The sequence below is a fragment of the Crinia signifera genome, chromosome 7, assembly GCF_055691185.1.
Source record: "Crinia signifera chromosome 7, ASM5569118v1, whole genome shotgun sequence".
Classification (NCBI taxonomy): domain Eukaryota; kingdom Metazoa; phylum Chordata; class Amphibia; order Anura; family Myobatrachidae; genus Crinia; species Crinia signifera.
This window is the reverse complement of record NC_139223.1, coordinates 28,976,226-29,001,678: the sequence shown is the minus strand read 5'-3', so window position 1 is coordinate 29,001,678 and position 25,453 is coordinate 28,976,226. Positions and strand designations below refer to the sequence as shown.

General features: G+C 47.1%; 1 protein-coding gene across 9 annotated transcripts in view; it reads right to left on the bottom strand.

The window, feature by feature from the left end:
- The window catches only part of SEPTIN12 (septin 12), a 134,997-nt gene that overhangs the window by 2,901 nt on the left and 106,643 nt on the right, over positions 1–25,453 (bottom strand). For 4 of the 9 annotated variants that reach the window (XM_083152723.1, XM_083152722.1, XM_083152730.1 and 1 more), the window contains 8 exons: positions 19,685–19,885; positions 13,047–13,163; positions 12,735–12,816; positions 12,221–12,358; positions 9,488–9,605; positions 7,935–8,030; positions 6,446–6,542; positions 2,052–2,103 (listed from right to left, as the gene is read on the bottom strand). In XM_083152723.1, the coding sequence (XP_083008849.1) occupies positions 2,052–2,103; positions 6,446–6,542; positions 7,935–8,030; positions 9,488–9,605; positions 12,221–12,358; positions 12,735–12,816; positions 13,047–13,163; positions 19,685–19,885 (901 nt within the window). Of the gene's footprint in view, positions 1–2,051; positions 2,104–6,445; positions 6,543–7,934; positions 8,031–9,487; positions 9,606–12,220; positions 12,359–12,734; positions 12,817–13,046; positions 13,164–19,684; positions 19,886–21,453; positions 21,956–22,038; positions 22,097–22,180; positions 22,402–22,952; positions 23,110–25,453 lie in introns of those variants that run through there. The other 5 variants (XM_083152728.1, XM_083152727.1, XM_083152724.1 and 2 more) reach the window with 5 other exon arrangements.

The following is a 25,453-nucleotide window of genomic DNA, read 5'->3' as shown; positions in this document are numbered from 1 at the left end:
AATCAAGAAGTGTTACTGAGTTGCACCAGCTCATTACAGACTGAACTTTATAAATGGCCGCTTATCAGTATATTTTCATTCATGTACAGGAGGCAGAGGAACATACAATGGTATTCAACACAAATAATAGCTTCTACAAATACCTGATCATAACGTTGGGTGTGTGCAATTCTCCAGCTAGTCCTAGCATTTATGGATTCCCTCATTAGAACTATCAGTCCTTCTCTACCTGGATGAGATTCTCATTTTCTCCAGCACACTTGAGGAACATCAGGACCTGGATAATCACTGAAGGAGACATGTTGCTCCATCCAGTCCACAGTGAGCTTCTGGTGATCTAATTTGGACGGTGCCGAGAGATCAAAGCAACAGAGGCCCTTTATTTCTATAGAGTTGTTGGCACTTGGGCTGCCTTGACCAAGCAGTTGACTGCTAAGGACACAAGTGGAGGAGCAACCACACGTTCCAACACAGATGACAAATATGTCCTTCTAAAAGGTTTATCCTCCTCTGTCAAGATCAACTATGGATACTCTGAATTGCTTGCCTTCACTGAGCAAATACATCTCCTGGAGGCCAGAAGATCTCTCTATTCTCACCAACAGAATATGTATCCCGCTCGACGGGCACTTTGAGCATTCCTCCTAATCGTATTTGACTTTCTCTCCTGGGAATTATCTCTTGAGAATAATCCATGACTATAGGAGCCACTATACCACCAGGCTGGATTTTGGGAATGCCATCATTCTGGAGTTGCAGGAGAGGTTCCCAGCCAAAAGGGCTACACCTGGTCAAGGTGACCAATGAGATGTCCTCTTGGCTGAGAGCTGTAGGTCCATCGTAACAACACAAAAACAAGTGATTTGATCCTTCAGGTATTCTGGTTGAAGACCATGAGAAAGTCACCTCCTTCATTCAACCCTGTATTACCTGTAAACAGATCTAGGTCTCCCGCATGAGAATCACCACCTGTGACACCCCCTGCGGGTGCTACATAATAAAAGAAACAGCAGCTCTCATATGGAGAAGGGGGGCAGATGGCCCTGTCTCCCCCCACGTCATGTGACTCTTTGGTATGTCCAGAATGTCATGTCCCAGTGGAGTGTGTGGTTAGATGTCTCAGGGACAACTTATACAAAGTATATGCAGGAACTCCAGGGACTGTGGAACAGACTGCTGCAGTGGCTGAGGTTGACTGTATCGTAACAATAAGGTTTATGGACCAGAGGAGGCAGTGGGTGATAAAGTGTGGCTTTAGACACACAACATCGCCCCAAAGAGGCCACTCATTAAAACTGGGACAGAAGTGCACATATATCTCAAAATGAGCAGTCCAAAAACCTCCTTTCTTCAGGATCAACCGGGAGCTTAACATCTATTTATGAAGCTGATGGTGAAGGACCAGTTTTCAAGATGAAGATGGTTCCTCTTACCGCATTAGGGACAATGGTCCACTAGGAACACAGCCACAAGTCACTCATTGGGGTCGATACTATTAACCCCGGAGGGTGTGAGTTGCCATTCAGGATCCCATCGATCATAAGATTGGCTACCCCAATTGTAAGGTTACCAAATTTGTCAGGAAGAAGGCTGGTAAACTCTGTATCGTAGTGTATGTACAATCGTTGTACAGCTGAAACCTTTCTGTGGACAATGATAGTCATCTTACTGCTTGGCCCAAAGTTCTGAACTATTAAATACCCAAAATGTAGCCACCCACATATTGCAATGTGGGTGGTCAGATTGGTCCGTGACAGTAAGAGTTGATTTCCTCTGTGGCTAGATGAGCCCAGAATACACTGAAAGCATACACAATTCTTGAGGAAGGCTCCGGTCCGAATGCATTCCCATTTTTTTCGGGATTATCGCAATCAGTGGGTGCGGAAAATCAGGTAATGTGCAGCAAGCAACTTCTGAATGATTATCAATTAAACCTCAATGTTCTCACATTGACAGCACACAGGTCCACCCTCCCTGATCACACATAATATATTTTTTTTTTCCTGCCTTGGTTTCCAATTTAACATGGCTAACTTAAAAACCAATCTCACCTTATTAGTAAATCTCTCATATCGGCAAATTCACAATGCGATGTGTTCTCAACTGCAAAACATAAGAAAGGGAGAGGTGCGTGTGAGGTATCCGATGTTGCTCGTTAGCAAAGTTTAATAAAACACAGTTAAAAAACATTATACAGATGAGGATTCAAGTGTTTTGTGCTCCGCTCCCACCACTAGAGGGCGTCTGATGGAGGAATTCCATTCTATCATTTTGAAGGTACTGGTAACTAGTACTGTATTACAGCAATGTCAACAAAGAAATGGAGAATTTTAATCAGCTGAAGCTGCTTGTGCGTCCGATCCTGTTTTGAGTGTAAGATGCATTGTAATGGAAAAAGTTGCAAACACGCCTGGTGCAAAGGAATCATGCGCAGACAAGCACGACTAAAAGGGCTGTTAAATGAGCAAAGAGGCTAGATGTACAGTATATGGACACATCTGCAGTGATGTTACAGGACATGAGCGTGATGTCACAGGGTAAAGTAGTGATGTTATAGTACATCACCGTGATGTCACAGGGTGAAGCAGAGATACATGACATGATCATGATATCACAAGGTGCTGTAGGAAGCCTGTACCGATGACATGGTATGACCAGCTGTAGGTAGCCAGTACATGTGACATGGTTTGACCAGCTGTATGTAGCCTGTACACGTGACATGGTATGACATGGTATGACCAGCTGTAGGTAGCCTGTACACGTGATGTGCTCTTGCCTGGTGTATGTAGCCTGCACACGTGATGTGCTCTTGCCTGGTGTATGTAGCCTGTACACGTGATGTGCTCTTGCCTGGTGCATGTAGCCTGTACACGTGATGTGCTCTTGCCTGGTGTATGTAGCCTGTACACGTGATGTGCTCTTGCCTGGTGTAGGTAGCCTGTACATGTGATGTGCTCTTGCCTGGTGTATGTAGCCTGTACATGTGATGTGCTCTTGCCTGGTGTAGGTAGCCTGTACACGTGATGTGCTCTTGCCTGGTGCATGTAGCCTGTACACGTGATGTGCTCTTGCCTGGTGTATGTAACCTGTACACGTGATGTGCTCTTGCCTGGTGTATGTAGCCTGTACACGTGATGTGCTCTTGCCTGATGTATGTAGCCTGTACACGTGATGTGCTCTTGTCTGGTGTATGTAGCCTGTACACGTGATGTGCTCTTGCCTGGTGCATGTAGTCTGTACATGTGATGAGCTCTTGCCTGGTGTATGTAGCCTGTAAACACATGATGTGCTCTTGCCTGGTGTATGTAGCCTGTACACATGATGTGCTCTTGCCTAGTGTATGTAGCCTGTACACGTGATGTGCTCTTGCATGGTGTATGTAGCCTGTACACATGATGTGCTCTTGCCTGGTATATGTAGACTTTACGCGTGATGTGCTCTTGCCTGGTGTATGTAGCCTGTACACGTGATGTGCTCTTGCCTGGAGTATGTAGCCTGTACATGTGAAGTGCTCTTGCCTGGTGTATGTAGCCTGTACACATGATGTGCTCTTGCCTGGTGTATGTAGCCTGTACACGTGATGTGCTCTTGCCTGGTGTATGTAGCCTGTGTATGTGATGAGCTCTTGCTTGGTGTATGTAGCCTGTACACGTGATGTGCTCTTGCCTGGAGTATGTAGCCTGTACACATGATGAGCTCTTGCCTGGTGTATGTAGCCTGTACACGTGATGTGCTCTTGCCTGGTGTATGTAGCCTGTGTATGTGATGAGCTCTTGCCTGGAGTATGTATCCTGTACACGTGATGTGCTCTTGCCTGGTGTAGGTAGCCTGTACACGTGATGTGCTCTTGCTTGGTGTATGTAGCCTGTACACGTGATGAGCTCTTGCCTGGTGTATGTAGCCTGTACACGTGATGTGCTCTTGCTTGGTGTATGTAGCCTGTACATGTGATGTGCTCTTGCCTGGTGTATGTAGCCTGTACACGTGATGTGCTCTTGCCTGGTGTATGTAGCCTGTACACGTGATGTGCTCTTGCCTGGTGTATGTAGCATGTACACGTGATGTGCTCTTGCCTGGTGTATGTACCCTGTACATGTGATGTGCTCTTGCCTGGTGCATGTAGTCTGTACATGTGATGAGCTCTTGCCTGGTGTATGTAGCCTGTAAACACATGATGTGCTCTTACCTGGTGTATGTAGCCTGTACACATGATGTGCTCTTGCCTAGTGTATGTAGCCTGTACACGTGATGTGCTCTTGCATGGTGTATGTAGCCTGTACATGTGATGTGCTATTGCCTGGAGTATGTAGCCTGTACACGTGATGTGCTCTTGCCTGGTGTATGTAGCCTGTACACGTGATGTGCTCTTGCCTGGTGTATGTAGACTTTACGCGTGATGTGCTCTTGCCTGGTGTATGTAGCCTGTACACGTGATGTGCTCTTGCCTGGAGTATGTAGCCTGTACATTTGAAGTGCTCTTGCCTGGTGTATGTAGCCTGTGTATGTGATGAGCTCTTGCTTGGTGTATGTAGCCTGTACACATGATGTGCTGTTGCCTGGTGTATGTAGCCTGTACACGTGATGTGCTCTTGCCTGGTGTATGTAGCCTGTACACGTGATGTGCTCTTCCCTGATGTATGTAGCCTGTACACGTGATGTGCTCTTGCCTGGTGTATGTAGCCTGTACACGTGATGTGCTCTTGCCTGGAGTATGTAGCCTGTACACGTGATGTGCTCTTGCCTGGTGTATGTAGCCTGTACATGTGATGTGCTCTTGCCTGGTGTATGTAGCCTGTACATGTGATGTGCTCTTGCCTGGTGTATGTAGCCTGTACATGTGATGTGCTATTGCCTGGCGTATGTAGCCTGTACACGTGATGTGCTCTTGCCTGGAGTATGTAGCCTGTACACATGATGTGCTAGTGCCTGGTGTATGTAGCCTGTACACGTGATGTGCTCTTGCCTGGTGTATGTAGCCTGTACACGTGATGTGCTCTTGCCTGGTGTATGTAGCCTGTACACATGATGTGCTCTTGCCTGGTGTATGTAGCCTGTACATGTTATGTGCTATTGCCTGGTGTATGTAGCCTGTACATGTTATGTGCTATTGCCTGGTGTATGTAGCCTGTACACGTGATGTGCTCTTGCCTGGTGTATGTAGACTTTACGCGTGATCTGCTTTTGCCTGGTGTATGTAGCCTGTACACGTGATGTGCTCTTGCCTGGAGTATGTAGCCTGTACATGTGAAGTGCTCTTGCCTGGTGTATGTAGCCTGTACACATGATGTGCTCTTGCCTGATGTATGTAGCCTGTACACGTGATGTGCTCTTGCCTGGTGTATGTAGCCTGTACACGTGATGTGCTCTTGCCTAGTGTATGTAGCCTGTACACGTGATGTGCTCTTGCCTGGTGTATGTAGCCTGTACACGTGATGTGCTCTTGCCTGGTGTATGTAGCCTGTACACGTGATGTGCTCTTGCCTGGTGTATGTAGCCTGTACACATGATGTGCTCTTGCCTGGTAAATGTAGCCTGTACACATGATGTGCTCTTGCCTGGTATATGCAGCCTGCATACGTGATGTAGTATGGTCTGCTGTAGTTAGCATGTACACATGTATGACATGCTAATCAATGCTGTACCATTCAACCTTCTGTCATGGCAGTTAGGAGCTGCTTGCCAGGTACTCTCTCCCCAGGTACCACAAGAGCGGCTTCCACTGAACTCAATATAAAGTTTCCACTGTACAAAATTTTTAGGGGTTAATTTATCAAAGCTTCTTAAAATGAAAAAGAGGTGATGTTGCCCACAAGTTTCTGTCTATCATTTCTCTATTGGATCCTAGAAAATAAGACAGAATCTGATTGGTTGCTATGGGCAACAGCACCTCTTTTCATTTTAGAAGCTTTACTACATTTCCCCCTCAGTGTCAGACAAGTCATGTCTCCTTAGAAAGCAGAGACTCCGGAATGATCCAGGCTGGAAGCGGCACATTGCAGGCAGAAGGAGAACAGGAGATATCTCTCTCCAGCACAGCGCGGTCCTGTCAGTAAGCAGCTGGAAAGCCTCTGTCCTCACCCGCTGTCCCTGAGAACTGCAGACAGGGATCTCTCAGTGATGGAGAACAGATGACGGCTCCTCCCTACCTCGGTGTAAGCAGGAACCAGGGCTGGAGAGCAGGATCCAGCTCATAGATGACTTATGTGGGGAGACGTGTGGTATCCTCAACCATTAATCCACAGGTGTTAGGAGAAAAAGCAGCGTCCACCCTGAATGCATGCGTGTATAGGGGTTCTGTTATACTAGCGGCCTAAGCCTGATTCCAGGATAAAGCCTGCTTCCAAGCCCTGCACACATCATTCCATGGACGGATTAACTGTGGAACTGCCTGGGAGCTAGAGACACCACAGAACACCTACATGCGTGCGAGGAGAAAACATCTCACCTTCAATGATCCCCCACTTGGTTTTCCGGCCCAGAATCCTCCTGCCATTGACCTGATGCTCTTCATCAGTCCCGACCACGGCAAAGGGAATCTTCTCCTGTAATAACAGAACACGGCCTGTAACAGCTGCAATGTCCTAGTAAGTCTGCGTATTGGGCTGCACCTCCCAGGCGGTTAAGGGTCATAGAGCCGACAAAACTTAGGTCGACCACTATAGGTCGACAGTCACTAAGTCGTCACATTAAATAGGTCGACATAGTCTTTAGGTTGACATAAGCATTAGGTTTATGTGGAAAATGTTGACATTAAAAGGGTCAACGTGAGTCTTTTGGTGTCTATGTCAACTTAAGGGTGGGGGTGGGGACTCGGTGCAACAAATTATGCTGCGGCATAATGTGAACTAGAGGCTATGTGTGACTTAATATGAATTGGGGGTACCATGTGGCATAATGTTAAACTGGGGGCAACGTGTGGCATAATGTGAACTTGGGGATCTGTGTGACATAAAGTAAACTGGAGGCTCTGTGCGACATAATATGAACTGGGGGCATCATGTGGCATAATGTGAACTGGGAGAAACCTGTGGCATAATGTGAACTGGGGGCTCTGTGTGGCCTAATGTGAACTGGGGGCTATGTGTGGCATAATGTGAACTGGGGGCTCTGTGTGGCCTAATGTGAACTGGGGGCTCTGTGGGCCATAATGTGAACTGGGGGCTCTGTGGGCCATAATGTGAACTGGGGGCTCTGTGGGCCATAATATGAACTGGGGGCTCTGTGTTGCGTAATGTGAACTGGGGGCTCTGTGGGCCATAATGTGAACTTGGGGCTCTGTGTGGCATAATGTGAACTGGGGGCTCTGTGTGGCCTAATGTGAACTGGGGGCTCTGTGTGGCCTAATGTGAACTGGGGGCTCTGTGGGCCATAATGTGAACTGGGGGCTCTGTGGCCATAATGTGAACTGGGGGCTCTGTGGCCATAATGTGAACTGGGGGCTCTGTGGCCATAATGTGAACTGGGGGCTCTGTGGCCATAATGTGAACTGGGGGTTCTGTGGGCCAAAATGTGAACCTGGGGGTTCTGTGCGACATAATATCAGCTGGGAGCAACCTGTGGCATAATGTGAACTGGGGGCTCTGTGTGGCATAAGGTGACCTGTGAACACTTTTGTGGTGATGGGAGTATATAATTTTGACAAGGTATTTGTTAGGGGCCTGACAAGTTAGTTGCCCTGCACCTGGGCCCCCCACAAACCTTAATCCAGGCATCGCACTACAGACACCACTGAGGCCAGAGGCACAATGTTCTGTGTGAACTGATAAGCTGATCATGAGCATAGTGACTGATCTCCGGAGTCTCTTCTGCTAGTGAGCGCACAGAGTGTAGCCATCGCACACATATAGTGGAGGCGGCCATATTGTGCCTCATGCTAGGTGATATATGGGTGACCCATATGCCTTATTGACAGCTAATGACGGACAGTGGCTTACCCGTATTTTGTCGTTGAGTAATGCCTCTGTGGGGTCCTCATCCAGCTCGGGCTGAGGGTACACGCTGATTCCGTGGGTCTGCAGGTCCTTCCTTATCTACAGGAGAAAGCGTTATGGTTTATGTGACCACCGTCACTTCATCACCTGGTTTAAGGTGAGGTGGATGAGCTCTCTATATCCGCAGCGCCCTAGCTGGTGACTGCTTGGATCCAAGCTCCACTAGAACCTGGAACAGATTACCACTATGTGGGAAATTTACTAATGGAAATTTGTAAAAAAAAACAGGTGTATTTGTATCCAGAAATACACTTATTTTTGACATTTCCTATCCCGAAAATACGGCAATTCGTATTCGTATTGATAGCACATCAAGACGAATACGAATTTCCGTATTTTCGGGATGGGAAATGTCAAAAATAAGTGTATTTCTGGATACAAATACACCTGTTTTTTTTTTACAAATTTCCATTAGTAAATTTCCCCCTATATGTCCGGCTATAAGATTTCCCCCTTGATCTTAGGTAAACACTTCTGACACCAGATACCAGATACTGGGCCTTATTTTTGTTCCTTCTTAAGGTGAGTACACACGGGGGCGATTTTGTCCAAAATCGCGGGAAATATGGTCGCTGAGCGACCATATTGCCCGCAATGGGAGTGTGCACCGGCGATATATCGCCGGGTGCGCGCTCCCGTTTTTGCCCCTGTGGTGATCGCTGGTCGCAGGAACATGCTCCTGCGACCAGCTGATTACCACTGCCAGGCTCCCCCCGGCAGTTTCTTTTTCATCAGCGACCATCTCTGGTCGCTGATGAACAGGAGAAACTGAGCAATATATTGCTCAGCCATATATGGCTGAGCAATATATCTCCCCCGTGTGTACACAGCATTAGATGGACAAAACCATGTGCACTGCAGGTGGGGCAAAAGTAACTTGTGCAGAGAGAATTACATTTGGGTGGGGTTTTACTTCAAAGTGAGATCTATATTGCAGTGTAAAAATAAAGCAGCCAGTATTTACCCTGCACAGAAACAAAATAACTCTCCCAAATCTAATTCTCTCTGCACATTTTACATCTGCCCCACCTGCAGTGCACAGTTTTGTCCAGCTAAGAAGGAATTTGTCAGAAAGAGTGAACTAGAATAAGGCCCACAGTACTCAGGGGTAAATTTACTATGATGGGAGATTTATTGAAGTTGGGGTGTTGCCCAAAGCAACCAATGAGATTCTATTTCTTATTTATTTAGCACCTATAGAGGATAGTACATAGAAGCTGATTGGTTGCTATGGGAAACACCCCATTGTCAATAGAACTCCCACAATAGTAAATTTACCCCTCAGGGCTTAATTTTAAAAAACATTGATGGAAACTTATTGCGCAAGAAACATTTCCGTCTCTTCTCTCAGCAGGGCGACTAATATGCTAATGAGCATGTATTATATGCTAATTGATTTGCTGGGTACCACCCACTATTCCCCTGATACTGCAGTAAGAGTGCCAGGAAACACTGACAGCGATCTGATAAGGGAACATCACAGGGCGCCCACTTACCCTCTTTTTGAACTCTTCTCTCTCTTCCAATGTGAGTGTGTCGGCTTTTGCAATGACGGGCACCACGTTTACGATGCGGCCCAGGCGTTTCATGAACTCCAGGTCCAGCGGTCTCAGCCTGAGAGTGCAGACGATAAATAAAAGCGACTGAGTGCACTGACAATGGAAAGCTACTAATACAGGTACAGTGGAGTGTTGTAATCACCTTTATGTGCTTTACAATGTAAGCTCTCACGAGCAGGGCCCTCACTCCTCATGTGCCTTTCTTAGAATATATAAACCTCTGCCACCCTGATGATTGCTGCAGTGTCCTGTCCTCTGATGTAACTATCCGTATTTACCATGTACTTGTCCTAAACTGTCTTGTCCTGTCATTCATTATTTGTTTTTTTCTTATTTATGTATTGTTAGGCGCTGCGGAATCCTTGTGGCACCATAAACGATAATAATAATGTGACAGAGTACACAGCTATACGGCGGTACTGACTGGCAGCTGAGCCGCCATATAGCAGAACAGGGCAGTAGAGCGGACTGGACTGGGCGCGCAGGCTATTGGCCTGGGTGCGCAGGTTACCTCAGTACCGAAACTCTGGTGGCGCACAGTAGTTGGCACACCTACAGTGTAATGTATTCAACAGTGGCCAGTCGGTGGCACACCTAGTATAATGTACTGACCAGTGGCCAGTAGGTGGTGCCCCTATAATGTACTCACCAGTGGCCAGTACAGTAGGTGGTGCGCCTATAATGTACTCACCAGTGGGCAGTAGGTGGTGCACCTATAATGCACTCACCAGTGGGCAGTAGGTGGTGCACCTATAATGTACTCACCGGTGGCCAGTAGGAGGTGCACCTATAATGTACTCACACGTGGCCAGTAGGTGGTGCGCCTATAATGACCTCACCAGTGGCCAGTACAGTAGGTGGTGCACCTATAATGTACTCACCAGTGGCCAGTAGGTGGCACACCTATAATGTACTCACCAGTGGCCAGTACAGTAGGTGGGGCACCTATAATGTACCCGCCAGTGGCCAGTAGGTGGCTTACCTATAATGTACTCACCAGTGGCCAGTAGGTGGTGCACCTATAATGTACTCACCAGTGGCCAGTAGGTAGTGCCCCTATAACGTAGTCACCAGTGGCCAGTACAGTAGGTGGTGCACCTATAATGTACTCACCAGTGGGCAGTAGGTGGTGCACCTATAATGTACTAACTGGTGGCCAGTAGGAGGTGCACCTATAATGTACTCACCAGTGGCCAGTAGGTGGTGCGCCTATAATGAACTCACCAGTGGCCAGTACAGTAGGTTGTGCACCTATAAAGTAGTCACCAGTGGCCAGTACAGTAGGTGATGCACCTATAATGTATTCACCAGTGGCCAGTAGGTGGCGCACCTATAATGTAGTCACCAGTGGCCAGTACAGTAGGTGGTGCACCTATAATGTACTCACCAGTGGCCAGTACAGTAGGTGGTGCACCTATAATGTACTCACCAGTGGCCAGTACAGTAGGTGGTGCAAATATAATGTACTCACCAGTGGCCAGTAGGTGGTGCACCTATAATGTACTAACCGATGGCCAGTAGGAGGTGCACCTAAAATGTACTCACAGTGGCCAGTAGGTGGCACACCTATAATGTACTCACCAGTGGCCAGTACAGTAGGTGGTGCACCTATAATGTACCCGCCAGTGGCCAGTAGGTGGCGCACCTATAATGTACTCACCAGTGGCCAGTAGGTGGTGCACCTATAATGTACTCACCAGTGGCCAGTAGGTAGTGCCCCTATAACGTAGTCACCAGTGGCCAGTACAGTAGGTGGTGCACCTATAATGTACTCACCAGTGGGCAGTAGGTGGTGCACCTATAATGTACTAACTGGTGGCTAGTAGGAGGTGCACCTATAATGTACTCACCAGTGGCCAGTAGGTGGTGCGCCTATAATGAACTCACCAGTGGCCAGTACAGTAGGTTGTGCACCTATAAAGTAGTCACCAGTGGCCAGTAGGTGGCGCACCTATAATGTACTCACCAGTGGCCAGTAGGTGGCGCTCCTATAATGTACTCACCAGTGGCCAGTACAGTAGCTGGTGCACCTATAATGTAGTCACCAGTGGCCAGTAGGTGGCGCACCTATAATGTAGTCACCAGTGGCCAGTACAGTAGGTGGTGCACCTATAATGTACTCACCAGTGGCCAGTACAGTAGGTGGTGCACCTATAATGTACTCACCAGTGGCCAGTACAGTAGGTGGTGCACCTATAATGTACTCACCAGTGGGCAGTAGGTGGTGCACCTATAATGTACTAACCGGTGGCCAGTAGGAGGTGCACCTATAATGTACTCACAGTGGCCAGTAGGTGGTGCGCCTATAATGAACTCACCAGTGGCCAGTACAGTAGGTTGTGCACCTATAATGTAGTCACCAGTGGCCAGTAGGTGGCGCACCTATAATGTACTCACAGTGGCCAGTAGGTGGTGCCCCTATAATGAACTCACCAGTGGCCAGTACAGTAGGTTGTGCACCTATAATGTAGTCACCAGTGGCCAGTAGGTGGCGCACCTATAATGTACTCACCAGTGGCCAGTACAGTAGGTGGGGCACCTATAATGTACCCGCCAGTGGCCAGTAGGTGGCGCACCTATAATGTACTCACCAGTAGCCAGTACAGTAGGTGGGGCACCTATACTGTAGTCACCAGTGGCCAGTAGGTGGTGAACCTATAATGTACTTACCAGTGGCCAGTAGGTGGGATGAAGTAGATGCAGCTGTGAATGCGCGAGTCTGGGATTCGACGCTTCCGATCTACCAGAATCTCCTCTCTCAGGTACTTCTCATATTGCTCATGAATGTACTTGATGATTGGGTCCCAGCTGCAGAAAGAGAAAGAAGTAAGATACAGAAGAGGTCCATTATCAACTCTAAGACTGAGTTACAATTACGTCTGTGTACACTGTTCTCTTACATCACCTAGAATCCAAATCTGTAATGGGACTCTCCCAGTGGCTGTGGAAATGGCTGCAAGTACACCTCTATTGCTAACTCTAGAACCCTGGATAGATTTTACCTTCCTCTACCTAGGGCAGGTCACCTGGTCTCAATGTGCTCTGCTTGCTGTTGGATCTAGAACTTGGATTTTTTTTTCTTATTGGATTGGGTAAGACATCATTGTCCCTCCCCCCACTTTAAGTACTGTAGGTCTCAGAAGAACATAAAAATGCATCACTAATGGTTTTTTTTTTTTTTTACCAGTTTTGATTATTGATCTGATCTCCAAATCCTGGGGTGTCGATGACTGTGAGCCTCATCTCCATACCCTTCTCCTCGACCACTGCAGGAGGACAAAGTAAGGACAGTAAGTATCTTATGTGGCCTCCACCTAAGGTGTCCATACACTGGGGGAAGGGTGTCAGATTTGACCATGACTGTACATGTATGTGGTCACCATTTGTCCAGTACAGTGGACATCATGCAGGCAGATTTACCAGCTGGCAGAATGTACAGACAACTTAGTGACTCCACCTACATGGGGGCTGTTATTGGGTACAGCCGATCACTCACCTTGACTGACAGCTTTCAGCTCCAATGTTTTGGGAATCCCGGCGTCAGGAGATTTGCGAATCACCTTTGACTTGAACAAAGTATTTACAAGGGTGGACTTGCCCAATCCGCTCTGGCCTGTGTGCAGACGGAGGTCAGAGGTTAGGAAACAAGATCTAAGCACAATTTACTCATTTAAATATGTTTTTCTGAATTTCTCAATACAAAGGGATCATTTACTAAGATGTGAGTTCTACTGAAGATACTCTAGAGTGCAATGAATGTACACCATTCGGGAACAAGTGGTGTAATTACATTGCCTATATACAAGACAGGGAGAGGCTGTCCGCGAAGTAATTTACTACACATTACACACAAAGTATTACACATCACACACACACACACACACAAGCCCGCTGGCTTGTAAAGGCCGACATACCGTTCAAAGCTGGGACAAAAGCCGACGCGCACGTTGTGGCTAAAACGGATTACAGCTGGGAGTGAGCAGGGTTCCCCTCTGCTGCAGCCAATGACACGTGTGCTCTCATACTGGCTGCTTGTGACAGTCCTGCAGACCCCCAGCTGTAACCAGTTTGGGTTGGCTGCCTGTCATGTGTGGGCGGGCTGTTTTTTTTTTTGGAATAAATCCTCCCTTGAACTACAAATTATCAAGATAGAAAGGACCCTTAGTAGATACGATAAGTATCAGTATGCAGCACACTTGGGGAAGGACCCTTAGTAGATATGATAAGTATCAGTACGCAGCACACTTGGGGAAGGACCCTTAGTAGATATGATAAGTATCAGTACGCAGCACACTTGGGGAAGGATCCTTAGTACCATATGATAAGTATTAGTACGCAGCACACTTGGGGAAGGACCCTTAGTACCATATGATAAGTGTCAGCACACTGCACACTTGGGTAAGGACCCTTAGTACCATATAAGTACAGTATCAGCACTCTGCACACTTGGGGAAGAACCCTTAGTACCATATAAGTACAGTATCAGCACTCTGCACACTTGGGGAAGGACCCTTAGTACCATATAAGTACAGTATCAGCACGCTGCACACTTGGGGAAGGACCCTTAGTACCATATAAGTACAGTATCAGCACGCTGCGCACTTGGGGAAGGACCCTTAGTACCATATGATAAGTATCAGTACACAGCACACTTGGGGAAGGACCCATAGCACCATATGATAAGTATCAGTATGCAGCACACTTGGGGAAGGACCCTTAGTACCATATAAGTATCAGTACGCAGCACACTTGGGGAAGGACCCTTAGTACCATATGATAAGTATCAGTACGCAGCATTCTTGGGGAAGGACCCTTAGTACCATATGATAAGTATCAGTACGCAGCATTCTTGGGGAAGGACCCTTAGTACCATATGATAAGTATCAGCAGGCTGCATACTTGGGGCAGGACCCTTAGTACCATATGATAAGTATCAGTACTCTGCACACTTGGGGAAGGACCCTTAGTACCATATGATAAGTGTCAGCACGCTGCACACTTGGGGCAGTGCCCTTAGTACATATGATAAGTATCAGCACACTGTACACTTGGGGAAGGACCCTTAGTACATATGATAAGTATCAGCACGCTGCACACTTGGGGAAGGACCCTTAGTACCATATGATAAGTGTCAGCACGCTGCACACTTGGGGAAGGACCCTTAGTACCATATGATAAGTATCAGCACGCTGCACACTTGGGGAAGGACCCTTAGTACCATATAAGTACAGTATCAGCACTCTGCACACTTGGGGAAGGACCCTTAGTACCATATAAGTACAGTATCAGCACGCTGCACACTTGGGGAAGGACCCTTAGTACCATATGATAAGTGTCAGCACGCTGCACACTTGGGTTAGGACCCTTAGTACTATATGATAAGTATCAGCACACTGCACACTTGGGGAAGGACCCTTAGTACCATACGATAAGTATCCGCACGCTGCACACTTGGGGAAGGACCCATAGTACCATATAAGTACAGTATCAGCACGCAGCACACTTGGGTAAGGACCCTTATTACCATATGATAAGTATCAGTACGCAGCATTTTTGGGGAAGGACCCTTAGTACCATATGATAAGTATCAGTAAGCAGCACACTTGGGGGAAGGATCCTTAGTACCATATGATAAGTGTCAGCACGCTGCACACTTGGGGAAGGACCTTTAGTACCATATGATAAGTGTCAGCACGCTGCACACTTGGGGAAGGACCCTTAGTACCATATGATAAGTGTCAGCACGCTGCACACTTGGGGAAGGACCCTTAGTACCATATGATAAGTATCAGCACGCTGCACACCTGGGGAAGGACCCTTAGTACCATATAAGTACAGTATCAGCACGCTGCACACTTGGGGAAGGACCCTTAGTACCATATAAGTACAGTATCAGCACGCTGCACACTTGGGGAAGGACCCTTAGTACCATATAAGTACAGTATCAGCACACTGCACACTTGGGGAAGGACCCTTAGTACCATATGATAAGTATCAGCACGCTGCACACTTGGGGAAGGACCCTTAGTACCACATGATAAGTATCAGCACGCTGCACACTTGGGGAAGGACCCTTAGTACCACATGATAAGTATCAGCACGCTGCACACTTGGGTAAGGACCCTTAGTACCATATAAGTACAGTATCAGCACGCTGCACACTTGGGGAAGGACCCTTAGTACCATATGATAAGTATCAGCACGCTGCACACTTTGGTAAGGACCCTTAGTACCATATAATAAGTGTCAGCACACTGCACACTTGGGGAAGGACCCTTAGTACCATATGATAAGTATCAGCACGCTGCACACTTGGGGCAGGACCCTTAGTACCATATAAGTACAGTATCAGCACGCTGCACACTTGGGGAGGTCTACAAGCATGCACATAACTTTCAACACATCGTTATATTATAATAATAATTTCGTAATAAGGGGCGGGAGGAAGAGACTCAGCTGTGTCCGAAGGGGAAACACATTCACAACTGATCAGAGGAACAGAAAGAGAGCGATTAAGGCCTGTACATCGGTTTAATGGTATCTGGACTGTATATGCAGCATCAATGGCTGACACACAGGGAATACAACAAGTCTGACAGCTGACAGTGTGCGGGCAGCACGGATAGTGTAGTGGTTAGCATTATGACCTTACAGCACTGAGGTCATATACTCCCCACACAATCCAAAAATAAACCGGATATACTCGCAGTACCAGTAATAAACTAGGATGTGTTGTACAAAAACACAGGCGTTCAGCTCCACAAACAGACATGGGTTCAGCTCAATATTTCTGTGTAGATGACAAACCAGCCCTATTTCTGGGGATGCGGTCATTTGGTCTACTGCATTATGGTAGAAAGTCATTAGGTCGAATCCATTAGGTCGACATGCTAAAAGGTCGACATGACTCTAGGTCGACATGATTTTAGTTCGAAAGGTCATTAGTTCGACAGGTCATTAGTTCGACAGGTCATTAGTTCGACATTGTCTATGTCGACATTCACAAGGTCGACATGGAGTTTTTCACTGTTTTTTGAGCCAACATGTGCCGACAGGCGGTATTTCATGCCCTACCATCCACTAGGGCGTGGTGGGAGAATAAAATAGTGTGCCGAGCGTAGCGAGGCACCGTGCCCGACGCATAGCGAGCGCAGCGAGCGATGCGAGGGGATGCAGTGCACTTTAAACTGTGTCCATGTCGACTGTGTTGACATTCAGGTAAAAAAACAGTGAAAAACCCCATGTCGACCTTGTGAATGTCGACATAGACAATGTCGAACTAATGACCTTGTCGAACTAATGACCTGTCGAACTAATGACCTTTCGACCTAGAATCATGTCGACCTTTTCCCATGTCGACCTTTTAGCATGTCGACCTAATGGATTCGACCTAATGACTTTCTACCATAATGCAATAGACCAAATGATCCCAACCCTATTTCTGTATTGGTGGGCTGACCCTCTTTTATGGGGAGGACGCAGCCTACAAAATGAATGGGCTGCGCACTGCAGACCTCAGCCAAGAATGTTACGGTATATAGACTTGCAATCGTTAAGTGGAAGGGAATGCTGAGACTATTGGTTCCACAAGGACTGCACTACCACAGGTTGCCCTGCCCTGCTCTGAGCAGTGCTGACACTTTACCTCAGATTAACTCTACAGCATTTATGGCCTAGTCTGAGGGTCCTGTGGCCAGCAGTATGGCGCCTGGCGAGGGGTAGCAAGCAGTATGGCGCCTGGCGAGGGGTAGCACAGGTAATACATCTGAGACCTTGTGCATGTCTGACGCTCACTCCCATAGGACTCAGCACGTAGTTAGTGCGCGATATGTCCCTGTGCTGTGTATAAATAGAGCGCAGAATGCTGTGCACAGAACAGCTGACACTGTCAGAGCCAGAAATAAAGCAGAAGAACAGGAACGGAGTTCCGCTGCCAGTTCTGGGATTAGGGTTTGCAAATATCACAGGCTCTAGACAGATTACGCTGACATAACACTTGGGGAAGGACCCTGGGCCTGATTCGGATTTGTATGAAAATCCGATGGTTTACGTACAAATCTGGGGCCAGATGTAATAGGGTGTGAGAATCAGAAAGTGAGAGATGTTGGGAGAGTTTTCCCTTTTTTTTTTTTAAAGCGGCAATCATTTACATGGCAAAATCAACCTGGCGTTTCAGTGTACATGATTGCCGCTTTAAAAAATATATGGGAAAACTCTCCTAAAATGTCTCACTTTCTGATTATCACACCCTATTACATTTGGCCCCTGATGTTTGGGGAACAGCTCCTGCCCAGGACTGCGAGTGTGCAGAATGGGTCAGCTCCCCTCAGCTGCAGCATGATTGGCATGGTGGCTGGGCCCAGGGCCCGCGTTGATACATTCAGCTGTCCGGATCCGAAGGCCAGTGTGAGTAAGCTTCAGCTTACCACCAAGCCCACCAGGTAGAGCACCTCGCTACATCAGGAGCTCCCTGGTTTGGAGATCAATCTCTCTCCCAATACCAGCCTTTGCAACTGGCAATTCCTAACGGGACAATTATCTGGAGGCATTATAGGAACGGACACAGGACACTACGGCCGAACTGTGGGTGATTATCCCTGCTCCCTTTATTTACTTGTGGTACCCCCAACCTTTTAAACCAATATATTTTATTATAAAGTTTTATAAATATTATTCCTAATAAATGTTATAATTACACCTGTTGCATGTTTTTAGCGAGCGCCGTCTCAACCCCCTTTTTTTCCAGTATACACAGTGTATGTAGCAGGTTAGTGTGTGATTGGGTGGTGATGTCACAGAGGGAGCGCTGTGGCTACATATATGCACCTCAGACTTCCAATCAGTAGGACTATTGAAAGATTTGTCAACTGAAAACAGAGGACAGTCACTTGCTTCAGGAAATGTAAAATGGTGACACAGACTGTCCAGCACATAAACTTATGTTATATGGAAACTTTTATGCATATATTTGAGTTTTACTTAAAATGGGTTGGGATCATTTGGTCTATTGCATTATGGTCGAAAGTCATTAGGTCGAATCCATTAGGTCGACATGCTAAAAGGTCGACATGACTCTAGGTTGACATGGGAAAAGGTCGACATGATTCTAGGTCGAAAGGTCATTAGTTCGACAGGTCATTAGTTCGACAAGGTCATTAGTTCGACATTGTCTATGTCGACATTCACAAGGTCGACATGGGTTTTTTCACTGTTTTTTTCTCCCACTACGCTCGGCACACTATTTTATTCTCCCACCACGCCCTAGTGGATGGTAGGGCATGAAATACCGCCTGTCGGCACATGTTGGCTCAAAAAACAGTGAAAAACTCCATGTCGACCTTGTGAATGTCGACATAGACAATGTCGAACTAATGACCTTGTCGAACTAATGACCTGTCGAACTAATGACCTTTCGAACTAGAATCATGTCGACCTTTTCCCATGTCGACCTAGAGTCACGTCGACCTTTTAGCATGTCGACCTAATGGATTCGACCTAATGACTGTCGACCATAATGCAGTAGACCAAATGACCGCATCCCCTTAAAATATGTTGTTCATTAGCTTAGCTGGACCAGGGAACTCAGTCGCTCATTATTTTACCATTGTATAGCAATGCACAGTACTAGTATGGGGCCCTGGGATTCAGTAGGGGCCACATCCAAAGTGTGCTCTCAGTGTGCTGCTGCCTGCACCCTGGACTCAGCTTGTGCCTGACTACATTGCAGTACATTCCTGGCTGCAATCCCTACCTTACAGCCTCTGATCCCTACCGTGCTGACATGCACTTTATAATGTGTTTGTCACCTTAGAATAGACGCCTGGGAATGGAGGACCTTGTTATTAGCCAATGTTGAAAATGAATTCAAGCGTAAAATGTACAGATAACAGCAAAGGCCTTTATCATAAATAACACTGTCCATGAGTACAGATGGTGTTCTCATACATGTAGCCTGAGTATGCCATATGCAGCCTGATTCCAATGGCGCACACTGAGTGGATAAGCCGCTCGGCCAGGCAGTCACCTCGGACCCGGAGAGAGGCTACTTGGCGCGACTGAAGCCATAGTGTACGAGGACACATCTGTACTACTGATGCAGTTACAATGGTCTGAGTGCCACTCAGAGATACTTACCGACTACCATGATGTTGAACTCAAACCCATATTTCATGGCCTTGCGTTTCATCTGGTCCAGCACGGAGTCAATCCCCACATAGCCGAAGGGCTCCCGGCCTAGCTCCTCAAACACCTTTGTGCCCATGGTCTCTTCTGCCGTCCTGGCCAGGCTCAGCTCCTCCATCCTGCCTCCAACGCCGGCTGGAGTGCGATCAGAGTCTGGAAGAAAGAGGAAGACGACGTTAGATTCCGAAGAACGAAACCCATCAGCAGAAACAAGAAAAGGAGAAATGTCAAGTGCCGTACGTCCCTGTGACTTAACCCTTCTGCTCTGTAATGGTTCATAGGGACGGCCAAAATAAAGTGCTCTATAAAGAGTCTGCAACAAACCAGGCACATGAAAACGACTAAGGGGCTCATTTGGGGTCAAACTCATGGGATGCGGTCATTTGGTCTACAGCATTGGGTCGACACCATTAGATCGACATGGGTCAAGGTTGAAAGGTCATTAGGTCGACACACGCATGGGCAAGGTCGGCAGTCAAAAGCATGGGGTTATTCACTGTTTTTGTCGACATTCGTGTAAAAAAACAGTGGAAAAACCCCCATGTCGACCTTTTGACTGTCAACCTTGCCCATGTCGACCTAATGGTGTCGATCCAATGCTTGTCGACCTACTTGTTGTAGACCAAATGATCCATACCCAAACTCTTAGCGAATTATGAAACTTGATCAATGGTGCTCTAGCCAATTAGCTCCTGTCGTAGGTTTGAAAAATGACAGTTGTGAGCAGATTGTCTGGAGCACGGTATATCATGCCCACTATGTAGGTGCAATGGCGGTACATTATGCAGCGTAACTAGCAGTTGTATTTCCAGGGTTCCAACATACAGTATATGTATTACTGCTCACAGCCTGTGTGGTTTATATCACTGCCCTGCATACGTCGGATGACTCAGAACCAGACTTCGCTGAAATACCAGTTATCTCTTACGTTACAGTGCAACCTCTAGGCCGGGTGTTTTCAACTACACCATCCAGCTGGCCCTGCTACAGTTTCGCTATCAGTACATCGCAAATATGGCAGGGCATGCTGGGATGTGTAGTCCTCAGGGTAACCTCATATTGGCCTTTATTCAGATCTGATGGCAGTACAAATTTTTTGGAAAATGGGCAAAACCATGTCCACTGCAGGTGGGGCAGATGTAACATGTGCAGAGAGAGTTAGATTTGTGTGAGTTATTCTGTTTCTGTGCAGGGTAAATAGTGGCTGCATTATTTTTAGACTGCAATTTAGATTTCAGTTTCAACACACCCCACCCTAATCTAACTCTCTCTGCACATGTTACATCTGCCCCACCTGCAGTGCACATGGTTTTGCCCATTTTCCAAACAACTTTGTACTGCGATCAGATCTGAATAAGGGCGATAGTGATTACCGCACCCCAAACAGTAATCCAGTGTGCTCTATACACTGAATAATATTATAACAATATAATAATATTAGTGTGTATACAAGGAAATGAAAAGCTATGAAAAAAACAGTGCACCCTTATATGAATAATCCACAAGAACCATTTTTAAAGACCAAAGTCCTTGTATGGAGACGAGACGGACCAGTTTCTTATTAGGTGAGTGCTTTAAAATGACCCGCGAGGAGTGTACGGCGACGCTATTGGACGCCTTCCTCCACAGATGTCGCACAGTTATGAAGAAACGTGAAACTGGATTGTTGCACCAGGTAAAGTCAAACAGACATCTGTTGCCGATGATTAAGCAGCTGTCACCTTGTAGTAGACCCAATTCCAGCTGTTAACCTCGACAGGAACGTTCCAAAGCTTGTTCGCTGGACTAGTTACCAGTTCCACCTATTCTCCTTGAAAACCGTGAATCCAGTTCTTATTTTTCAGCAGACACAAAGACATATATCACCTTCCAGAGACACCCCGGAACGTGCCCTCCATAACCTAGCAGGGGCAGAATATCTAATTCTGGATGTGGCGCTAGTTAATATTACACACTGCACATTGTCTAACCTTCCCTATAACAAGGTGTACAGCACACCGGTACCCATTTCTGCCAGGATGGAAACACGTGATGGGCGGTGAGAGGCGATGAGTGAGGATGGAAGGTTTTCCAGGTGAATCGGAGCTAAAATGATGACTAATGAGCTCAACCGGTTCGCAACGGGCTTAAATATTGCACCTGTCTTGTGTGTTTGGTCTATAGAGCCCCGGTATGACCCTGCGGTGCACATCTGATATTCCACACACACACACACACACACACAGCGGCACTGCTAGCAGGGATAAAACACACGGATGACATCACACTGATAGAACGCTGCAATAACTGAGCATATTCACTGTCACCCATTAACCCTTTCACTCCGATACCAGCTGATTGTGGGGGCATCTCAGCGCTGCCGAGAGGACCGTTCAGTGTGGCGGCAAAAACAATCTGTCTTTTGCCAGTCTTCCGAAGCCAATGTGCTTTCCATACACACACACGTACCTCCTTCCTAATCGCACTGATAAATAGGGGTGGAGGGGGCAGCGAATCTCTGCTCCAACTGCATAGAACCCCCCGGAATCTTCTTCTGTTGTCTCCTAGGAATTGTCGAGGTCCTGGAAAGAGCCAGCTTCTTTTTTTTTTTTTCCTTTCTCTGTCCCCCCCCCCCCCTCCCTTGCAGCAGACAGAAGGGGACACACAAATTGCCTGTACCTTATGGCAGGCAAACTGGTCTCTCTCATCCCCTTTCTATAGAGGCCCCCCCATTGGGATGAGACAACAAAGAAAGTCCCTGCGTTATAGGCACACGTGACCTGAATTGGAAATAATAAACCCTTTAACAGCCAATGGGGTTCCTAGTGCCTGGCAGAAGATGCCCACCCCCCTCCCAGAACTCTGCTATCACAACTTTACAATGAAGTGATGGGAAAAAGTGTCTGTAATTATATGAATTTCAGCGCTGGGCATGGGGACGCCACGGCTGATTGTGCTGGGTTCAACTAGCCATCCTGACTGTATTTACTAATGGTAGGCCATGTGACAGATCACAATAGGGAACCCTCAGGCTCAATGAGACTTATTACAAAGCTGGGAATCCTTCAGCCACTCTCATTGCTGGAGAGAGATTTACAAAGAACCTAAGCTCGCTTTTATTTTGCAGAGAGGCGACGTTCCTCCGGTACAAACCCACCCACCATGCCCACTCACCTAATGACCCATCCAACTCGTGCATTTACAGCATAGGAATAAAGGGCAAGTTTCGCAAACTTTGTACCTTTGCAGGACGGGGATCTGATAGAGGCAGCTTGAGTGTCATCGACGTATCTGTGCTGTTCTAGAGCCAATTTGCACAGATTATTATGACCGTACCATTTAACCCCGAAAACGAAACCACAGCTACTTGTGTCTCTGTCTGCGACGAAGTGATACGTCAGCCGGGCCTGGCATGTGATTAAAGGCACATTTAAACACACAGTTATGTCCTATCCCCGGCAACCTCCGCTCATTCAGAATACAGGCTATTCAGGAGATGGAAGAACTTCTCCTGCCAAGACAAAGGAGTGAGCGGGGTCTGGGGGCCAGGCTTTGTGCAAACTCCCAGTACAATGGTATAATCCTAACAGGAGGCAAATGGGAGAGAACACAGGGAACGGGGGGTGGGAATGGAGGCTGGGGATGCAAATGTACAGCGAAGGCCCTGTACCTACCATACGGATGCTATATAGGTATTCATTCATTTTACTGACAATTAGGCCAATGTTGGCAGTGTTGTGCCACACCGCTAAGCAACCTGTAAAGCACCAGCGGCTGTACAACTGGGTATGGGTCATTGGGCTGGCTAAAATTAGGTAGACATGCATTGCGTCGACCACTGAAGGTTGACCGGGCATAGGTCGACGCCTGAAATAGGTCGATCTGGCTAAGGTCAACAGGGTTGGAAGATCGACACAAGCATTAGGTCGACAATGGGGAGGTTGACAGTCAAAAGGTTGACATGAGTTTTTAATGGTTTTATCCAGAATGTCGACACCGTCAACATGGACACCGTTAAAGTGTACACACTATTTTATTCTCCCACCACGCCATAATGGATGGTAGGGCATGAAATACCGCCTGTCGGCACATGTCGGCTTAAAAAACGTGAAAAATAATGTTGACCTTTTGACCTCATTTTTCGACCTAATGCTTGCGTCAACCTTCCAACCCTGTCGACCTTAGCAACGTCGACCTAAGACTTGTCGACCATCAGCGGTCAACCGAATGCATGTCGACCTAAATGGGGTCGACTTAGTAACGGTATCCTGTATACTAGATTACTCGACTAGGGCGTGCAGCGTCACCCTGGCGGCAGCTGGTTTACCCTCGCGTTAGATTACTATAATATTTGTCAGTAAAGGAACAAACATATGTAGAGATACTGTAATATGTACAGATATCATCGCGTGCTACTGGGGCACTGCTACAGAACATTTATACAGGAATACAGGAATCATTTTTCAGACTCCGGACACCTGCCAATAGTAAGGAGCTGGGCACCTCTAATAACGCCATCTGCAGATGACATCAGTTCCCCCAGTAATGCTATGAAAACTTGCAGTCTTCAGAGTTTAAAGACATTAAGGGGGGAATTTACTAAGACGGGAATGAGGTCTGTGATGGGTTCCTAGCTCAGAGAGACCGCAGGTGGTTCTGAGGTCAGATGTCCGCACTAGACATATATATTCACATGTAAACCAAGAGAGGCCATTCGCATGCAGATCAGCCCTGGTGAGCACAGGAGAGACTTCTTTGTGCATTAGCATTTAGGGACTTGAGGTAACCTGTCAGTGTAACTTAGCGTACCTGCTTCCCCTTTATGGGACGTATTCTCAGAATCGCTGAAACTTTCGGGGGAAGGAAACCTCTGTCTGTTTCCCAGTCTATTCCCACATGCGAGCAGCAATATCTAGGACACCGCAGCCCAATCCCTCTCTATATATGATGCATGTCAGTGCTTTAGAACAGGCATGTCCAAACCATGGCCCTCCAGCTGTTGAGAAACTACACATCCCAGCATGCTTTGCCATAGTGTTAGCATTCCCTAATAGCAAAATTATGGCAAGGCATGATGGGACTTGTAGTTTCACAACAGCTATAATAAGCATCTGCCAAACTCTTCTGGGAGGTTGTGGGAGAGTCCCCAAAAGGAGTATGTACTGCGTTTCCATCACACTCGCTTCCTAGGGAAGCAGGCAGCATAACTAATGCTTGAATTGTTTTATTGTTTATATTGATATGTGACATTCAATAAAAATTTAAATAATTAAAAAAAAAAACCTTCCCAGTCTGTAGAACGCTGGGCCGCGCGGGTTCTGTGCAGCGCTCAGGGTTACCGGTGCTCTGCACATCCCGTCATTGTGTTAATCATCTGCTTTCTCCCCTCTCAGGAAAGGTGTCAGGATGACGCGGCGGAGGTGTGAGCGTCGGCGCCGCAGCTCTGTGTCAGCTGCTCCGGGGGAACAGAACCTGCTTCTATTTTGGGCTCTCTCCACTGCAGAGTGTTCTGTACTGTCCTCTAATCACCCACTTTGAGCCTCATGTGTACAGAAGCTAATCTATAATGGGGGCCAGGTGTGGAATAAAGCAGCCCATACACGCTGCTTTGTGGGCGTGCTTTCCGTGCTGTACTAGCACGGATCACATTGCATTGCATGTGCATCCGTTGTGCATGCAATGCGATGCAATGTGATGAAACCTAAGTACAAAAAGTATGTGCAAGCACATACTTTTTGTACT